At 35.7% G+C, this 8,420-nt stretch overlaps 1 protein-coding gene across 1 annotated transcript; it reads right to left on the bottom strand.

The window, feature by feature from the left end:
- Nucleotides 1-2,024: 2,024 nt before the first annotated feature.
- Nucleotides 2,025-8,028, bottom strand: HAUS3 (HAUS augmin-like complex, subunit 3). Its single transcript, XM_010289958.1, has 4 exons — nucleotides 7,114-8,028; nucleotides 5,535-5,971; nucleotides 3,621-3,849; nucleotides 2,025-2,291 (listed from the first exon to the last, which is right to left on the bottom strand). Exons 1-4 carry the CDS (start codon nucleotides 8,026-8,028, stop codon nucleotides 2,058-2,060), a joined length of 1,815 nt encoding a protein of 604 aa, XP_010288260.1. The 3' UTR covers nucleotides 2,025-2,057.
- Nucleotides 8,029-8,420: the final 392 nt, after the last annotated feature.

Here is an 8,420-nt window from a genome sequence, read left to right as displayed (position 1 = left end):
ATTAAATACCAATAACATTAAAATAGTTACTATAGTTTATTTGTCAATTTAAGAAACAGGTCAGCAATATCTAAAGCCTCTACAAGCTTTGACTGCAGCTACTGCTGTTCCAAATCTTATCATTTTTTTGAAAAGCAGTTGCTTTTCCAGTTGACCCGTAGCCATACTCCACAATACACAGAAAATACTTGGAGAGCCCCTAGAATACAACTTATGGAAGAATTAGAAACAACGGTGTCCATATAGATGACTTCACTGACTTTGTATAGTTAGACCAGAACAATGCATAAAACTTAAAACAGACACAAGATAAATATCCAACATTTTGAAGACACTTAAAGGATTCAAGCTGCACAAGCCAACTGCTCTATCAAAAATTGCTGTTAACTAAATTATTCCTATACAAGTTAGTAACTGGAGTCCTGTTACTCTGGTCTTCCCCCACTAAATCCAGTGCATGAGCAGACTTTTCAAGTCAAGTTTAGCCATCAAGTAAACAATATTTCCTCTGCTTACATGGAAATATTTTTCTTCACTCAAGACCGCTGGCAGATTGCAAGTTTGAATACTTAGAAACATTTGTATCCAGATTCAAAGAGGAATATCCATCAGGCTGCATTAGTATTGCCTATAATGTAAAATTTGAGCTAGACAGGTAAGCACAGGAAGGAGAGGCAGAATGGCTTGCTTTCCCCTGATATTCCAGGACTCAGAAGTATATTTTTTCCCCATGCACAACTCTTCCTAACTTCCATAATTAAGAGTAATGCTTTTTTCCTACACAGGGTAAAACTGCTCCCCAGTTTCTCAGGGTGGGAAGCAGCAGTCTTAAAGCCTCAGGTGCATATCAAAATGAGAACCTAGCAGACTAAATATAAACAAGACACTATGCACGAGAATAGCCTAAAACCAACACGCAGATTCACCAGAAATATTGACAACACTGAAATGAATTTATAGTGTTTGGCATTTAATAATAAACACAATGTATAGAGTTAAGCAGCACAATATAAAGACATCCATCAGTAAGGTAAAAAAATTGTAAACATTTAAAAATAAGTTATACTCACATAAAAGTTAAAAATCTGACATCAAAATAGCTTTAACGCTACTGTTACTGAAGTTAAAGCTAATCTACTAAGCTTCATCAATATGTACAATGCTTGAACGCAAGTACAGCTGATCCCATAAAAACATAAAAGACTGGAAGTTATCACACTATAAAAGCCTATTTAGTTCCATTGGTATATTAGGAAGCTATATAAAAATTTGATAAACAGTCTAACAATGCACATGAAAGCAGACGTATGAAACCATCAGGACTCTGAGTTGAAATACGTGTCATTGTAAATTACAGAGCAAATTCAGAAGTCCAAAAGGTAAATTTAAAATTCTTTTTTCTTTGAAGAGTCCAGTAGGAGTATGGACTGGTTTCAATGGAGAATATAGGCCATAAGTGAAATTAAGAAATATCGGAACAGTCTGAAATCAGATGGTCTTGGTACTTGAAAGATTGTGCTACATATTCCACCACATTTCTAACAAAACCCAATCTTCTTAGGAGAACTGTAAGGGAAGTAATCACAGAATATCTGCCTTGGAGAATTCTCCTCTTCAGAAGGAGCACATTCATGTTCCAAACTCTGGAATGCCTTCTCCACATTTATTTTTCAGTTCCAATATGAAAGGTTCTTAGCATGCAAGAAAACTTATCTCAAGGATATGAAATGTTCCTTTTTATACTATGCTATGCACAGTGGAAATCAACATACAGGCTAGCAGAAGAGCAGCCTGAATGCAATTTATTCAAATAATCAACGTGTTACTCCACGTCAAAGAACTTTGACAAAACTGAGATTTGAACTTGGTGGTCAGATGCCAAAAGCCATAAAGCAGTACACAATCCAAACTTGGCCATCGTGGCAGCTAAACATATATTGCAATGCTAGGTAAATGCTAGCCTTGATAAGCTAATACTTATCATTCCATAAACTTGTAGACAGTTTACACTAACATGCTTTCCTTTAAACATTAAGAACTCCACTGGTGGTGAAATTCTAATCTTCCAGACCACTGGCTTTGGCCTCAGACTGCTGTTCAAGCTTCTCCACCACCTCTTTCAAGTGGTCTTCATCTTTGAAAAAATACACATACAAGTTTCTTTCCATCTGATGCAGCTTATTGGAATCTAAAAAGTTTCTCTTTGACTTCACATCAGCAATCAGATCCATAAGGAGTTGATTTAGTTTATTTAAATCAACTTCCAGTTGATGAAACTGCTCAGTAAGTTCCTAGCAAAAAATACAAGAAAAGAATTATTACTTTTATATTGTTAATACACTAGCTGAACTACAAATATAAATGTTTTTTGCTTTTGGAAGCCACTTCCATTTGTAAGTGAAAAGTCATCACAATCAAATAGAAACACAGGTGATGAGGGACTCCATTCAATTTATATAACTTTTGAGCTCCCTGTAACCATACTCACATCAGGTTATGAAAATGTAATTTCACTTACTTGTTTACTAAATCAGGTGAGTTAGGACCATAAGAATCTAGCCCTCAACTAGATAAGACATTTGAATGACATTTATCAATAACAAGTCTTCATAGCTAATCAAATCTTAAAAGGGTACAAAAAAACCCAGCCACAACAAAATAGCCAATTTAATTTTGTAATTAAATCATTAATTACCAGCTACAATTTTCCCAGTTGTCATTCTTATGATAGTTCAGTGTAAGCAGGCTAGGCATCTAACTTGCACATTATTTCCTTATTAAAAGGAATTACTTTTATTGATAAACAGTAGCAATAGAAAAATATAATTATCGTTTGAGAAGTAACTTAATTAATAGAAAGGTATTTGATTGATTTAATAACATGTAAACCCTAAATACATATTGTTCCGATTAAAGTTTCATTTTTTAATAAATCTGTTCTATATGTTGCAAAGTCACTTGACAGATGGAAATGTTAAATATATTTTCATGTATTTCACCAAGGAAGTATTATATAACAGGAGACTTCCCTCAATCCACTTTTGAGATACCTACAATTATTTAAAAACTGTAACAAGCTGCATTTAACAACCCCTAGTCCCGTTTAAAAGAGGCTCTAAACCCAATACCTCGGAGCTCTGTAGCAGGATTGTCCTACTACAACTGTTCTTCAAAATTCTGCTATACTTATTATGTCTAAATGAGCCACCCATGACAACAAGGTTTTTTAAGTGGCCAAACCATACTATTCAAGTGTCAGCTAACAGCGGGGAAAAAAGCTCATCTGAAATAAGGAGAAATTCAAACAAATTTTCCAGTGACACCATATCCAAACAATATATTGCCCACACCATAAACATGACTGTATACACGTTCGGAAAAAAAAAGTTAGACACAACAATGTGCTCACAGAAACAAAATTATTACCTGTCAACATTTACAAAATCTAACATTTGCTAAGAACAATGTAAAGACTGAGCCCATTGTCATTATGGTAATAAATTTGTTGATGACATGTGGAAGCCAGTTTGTGTGTCTACAGCCTTCATACTATGTTTTTCTCAGTAAATGAGCATGATGCACATGAATGTGGTAATTTTAATAACTAGGTGTGGGCTTACCCTACTACTGAGTTGTATCTGATTTCCTCCATGATAGAGAGCATCATGAAGGGTATCTACATCACTTTTTAGCTTGGACAAAAGGAGAGACTGCTCTTGAGAAGACGCTGCTAGCTCATCTTGTACTGTAGCACAGTCCTGCTTTAACTTCTGAGCCATCTGCTCCAGGCTTTCGTATGTTTTAAACAATTGCTGTTTTTTATTTTCTCCTTCCAGAAGCTGATAGAGCCTGTAACAAATGAAGTTAGACACATAGACATTTTAAAGTCTCCTAAGCACTCCTGTCATTATTAGTCAAGAGAAGATGTTCATGTTGAGAAGTCAGAGGACTAGTAAAGGTCAGTACTGCTCAGGGTACTCTTACTACACAGCTGTATGTCCCATTGATTTAATGATTCTATCTATATACAGCTAATATGTGATTAACAGGACCAAACAATATTTCAATATTAAATTAACAGCAATGAAATACCAAAGTAACAGTTAAGTACACAGTGAATGCAAATAGAAGTTGACAATGCGCTTTTGCCAACTATTTCCCAACACATCAAGGACAGCAAAGTAAGATCCAATTTATTCTTTTTCAAGTGCTGAAAAAGAGCAATTTCAACGGCCAATGAGAAATAAGAGAAATCTTTATAACACTTTCAAACATACTGAAATATTTCCCATTTTCTATCTAGGAGGAGACTGCTAGGAAATTCTCCAATTACTTAGGAGTCACGCAAAAGACAGCAATACCTGCTGTACCAAACTGCACCCTTACACTGCATCAGGAAGAGTCTAATATGATCACAGATAACTTTGCTCGAGTGCTACTACCACCGCTGCATATTAAAGTCTTCAGGAGTTGAGCCCCAGTATAGAATCAGATTGGCTTTAATAAGAGCAGGAGATCTATTTCAAAAGTAAATGAGTTTCTATCACGTGTCTTCTGCTCACAAACCCTTTAGGGTTTTTAACTTTTCAACTTCCCTTCACAATCATGGATACATGAACACATGCCTTTTTTTAATAAAAAAAAGTGAAACAGTAGCCACACAACATTATGATACAGTGATTTGGAGACTTAATAATAAACCTGAACAAAAATGTTACAAGTTGCCAATGCAAACGCACAATGGGAGCAAAATTAACACTGCCTAATTCCTGCAGCTATTCACTGTGCAAGACTATAATCAACTATCACTTAACAATTGTTAAAAAACACTTAAAGCACCATTTTGAAGAAGGAGGAAAAGTCTGACATTAACACACCTGTAATTATACAATACACCTCATCAAAAGGTTTAGAGTCTTGAAGTGACAGTAACAGAGCACACACTCCTCCTGTATCACCTGAGCTACAAGGAGACTTAATTAGTTAGACTGTGAAAAAGCAGACTCCTCCTACGTGGAGGAAGAAGCCAGATGGCAAATCAAGCAGTAAAAATGAGCTAAACACATTTCCTGTATTCAAGGAGTCATTCCTCTCCTCTACCACATGGGGGTTTTTGCAGGCTAAGCTGATGGGGCCATGCGTACAATCTGTGAAATCATTGTTATTATCAGCTCTCTACATCTATACTTCCAGAAGAACTTTCAAGAGGTCCTAGATCATGGGCACCATATAAGACAGGTTTGGCTTTAAACATTCATTATATTCTGGATATTGCTTGGGAATGCTTCAGCAACATTAACAAGACTGGTAATTGAACAGCTTCTCCTCAGGGAAACCTGAAAAGAGTTTCAACAGATAAGCAAGAGGCAAATCTTGTACCTTGAAGGCTTCAGTTCTGGAGAACTGAAAATACTAATTAGCTATAGCAAGTAACTAAGAACTTAGCAATAGAAAATATTTAGCTTGCCTAAGCCTTTATCTCCCCCATATTATTTCAAAGTCAGTCAAAGTTCAATAGTGACTATAATGCTTACCTGCAAGAGAAACCATCCTTTGAACTAATAATGTTTCTGGGCTTTGCCTGTTGAGTTTGCTCAGTCATCACCTGTAGTCTCTGTTGCAGCTCATTACTGCTCTGTTTCAGAGATTCTACCAAATTCTCAAGTCGAGAGCAGATCTCCTTATGTTTCTTCAACTCCATTTCATAGGCTAGCTCGATAAGTTCAAATGACGCTTTCTGTCTTATCAAATGCCTGCATATTTCATCTTGTCTTGAAGCATAACAGTCCTGCTGAGCAATCTGACGATCCAAGTATCCTTTCACCACTGGGGCACTCAAAAGTCGTGCCTTCTCTTTCAGAAGGGGAAGCAGCTCTTCAATGTTTATCTGAGTTATTTCTTGTTTAATTGTTGAAATTTCATCACTTAAGCTAGATATTTTGGCACTGAGTTTTTCTTGTTTTCCAATATCCTGTGTAAATCAAAATACTTGTCAGTTTCTTCAGGGTTCCCTCCCAGCCACTTCCCTGACACGGTTCTTCAGGTCACACAAGATTCACCTACTTATATTACATTAATATCACCGCATCTTCGGGATCTACAAAATTAAATGAAAAGCCCGCCAGCAGTTTTACAGAACTTTACAACATAAGGTAAACACAGATTTAAAAAGTAGATATCAAATAAATGTATTTCAATAAATAGTAATTTCATTCTATTGCAGGGCCAGGAAACAGTTTATTGTGGAAAAAAAAAATAAAAATAGAAGAGCTGTAATTTTACTTAGCACCCAGATTTCAAGCATATCTAACTGAAATTTCACATGCAAACATAATTTTTTATATTCAGTCACATGACTATCAACACTGCTATCAGAATCAATCTCAAGTTACCCTAATTAATCAAGCCCTATATGCTAGTCATCCATAAATGAAAATACATTGACACGACGCCTCAACTTAGTCCATAACTGGCATAAGGTAGTATTTTTCCTTCTGCTATGATTTCTTCACATTCTTAAATTCTAGTAGTCATATCTGCCTCTCGTTCACTTGTTGAGAGATTTCTGGGGCTTCAACTACCCGATCCATTTATTTGGTATTTAAAACATGTCACCATAACGTCACCGTATTGCAAATACTCGAGTTTCGAAAGAGTCAGTAAACTAAAAATTTTCAAGTTTATGCTATGGAATATAATAATAATATAATAAACAGGAATACATGTATCATATTAGCTCCTCAATACCACAAAATTTCAACTAGAGTTAAGCTTTTGTCTGTTGTACAAATAACTGAGAACCAGATATAATTTGAAATTTCAAGGTTAAACTAAACTGGAAAGGTACTACTAAAAGATAGGTTTTTTTAAGGTAGCAATTCTGGAAAGTAGAATTAAGGGTACTCTGCCATACTGAAGAATTTCTAACTATAGAAACTGGAGCTATTTCACAAGAGGTGCTTTGTTAAGCAAGAGTAAAACTTCATAAAAGTGCAATTTTACTGTGTAAAAATAGTTGAAATAACAGTAACTCAGAAATTCCTTTTACTAGATCCAGTTGAACACGCCTGCCTGTTTAAACTCCACTACCTTCTATCACATTTTGAGGCTTACCTTGTTTAAGAACTGCAGCATGCTCTCTGCGCATTTGACAGCTGAATTCATGCTCTCCTCTTTAGCTTGCATCTGAATTAGCTGATGTTGAGCACACATATATGCTGTCTGGAGCCTGGCCATCTCTCGAGCCTCTTCACAAACTTCATCAGTCTCATCACAAGTGACTTGTTCACTTATATCCACCAGCTGAAAGCCGTCTTCATGTGAATTTTCAACCCACTTAGACATACCTTGATAAAAGTTGGTTTTTATGTATGAAGTAAGTGCTGCAGTGCTTTCTTCCTCCCAAGACAAATACTTGTCCAAAGAAAGTTGGGAAAAAAACACTGGATGTCGACCTGTCACTTGTTCTGAATCTGAAGCAGTGAAGAAAGAGGCCAGTTTCTTAGCTGCATCTGTAAGGGACTGCAGTTCATTATTAAGCTTATTATTTGCTGCAGTAAACACTTCCAGTCCGTCTTTCAAATCTTTATGTGCTTCTTCATCTTTGCTTTTTAATGTTTGTAGCATATGACTGTTTACAGACACCATCATTTGAAGCTTATTATGCCGATGAATTTGAAGTTTTTTTAACTTCTGAAGAGTTTGAAGCTCATCCTCTAATCTCTTCAGCTCTTCCTCTTCCTCCTCTTGGCTACTGTTCTTTGAATCCATGGGCTTCAAGGTTTTAAGGACTTCATCTAGTGCATTTCCTTCCAAAACAGGCTTACCAGACTCAAGAAGACTATCAAAGTCTTGCAGTTCTTTTTTGGATACCACATGCTGCTCATTTACATTTCCACAAAACCACTCCAGAAACGATTTGTCTTCCGAAGACTCAAACAGCCAGTCAAAATCTTCTCCATTAAGCTCATCAGCTTTTGGATATCCAATTTTCTTAAGAGTTTGCACAAAATCATTTCCACAGCTCATGATTAAAATATTTCTTGTGAGCAGAAAAGATCCAAATACATGAAAAAATCTGGGGTATTATTCCACTTGTACATTTTTTGTCATTTTAAATGACCGTTCAGCATTTTAATAAAAAGCATCTGCACGCAGAGAAAAGGAAGATCACACCAGAAAACTGAATGCTGTTCTGGATTAAAGTGGTTATTCAAAGACTAGAAACCAATTTTTATTTCAGGGATGTCTCAATATATTTTGTTCATCAAATCAGGACACATGTTTTTACATCAATTAAATCCCCTATCTTTGCAAACACTTACGTTTTTCCTTAATTCACATAAATTTACTATTAAAATAGAATACTACCACTACTTTAAAAGCAGCAGCTGTAAATATTGAGTAATTCGTTGGCCTGC

This window comes from Phaethon lepturus, unplaced genomic scaffold, assembly GCF_000687285.1.
Source record: "Phaethon lepturus isolate BGI_N335 unplaced genomic scaffold, ASM68728v1 scaffold16356, whole genome shotgun sequence".
Classification (NCBI taxonomy): domain Eukaryota; kingdom Metazoa; phylum Chordata; class Aves; order Phaethontiformes; family Phaethontidae; genus Phaethon; species Phaethon lepturus.
Note: the sequence above shows the minus strand (reverse complement) of the source record. Positions and strands in the feature narration are given on the sequence as shown.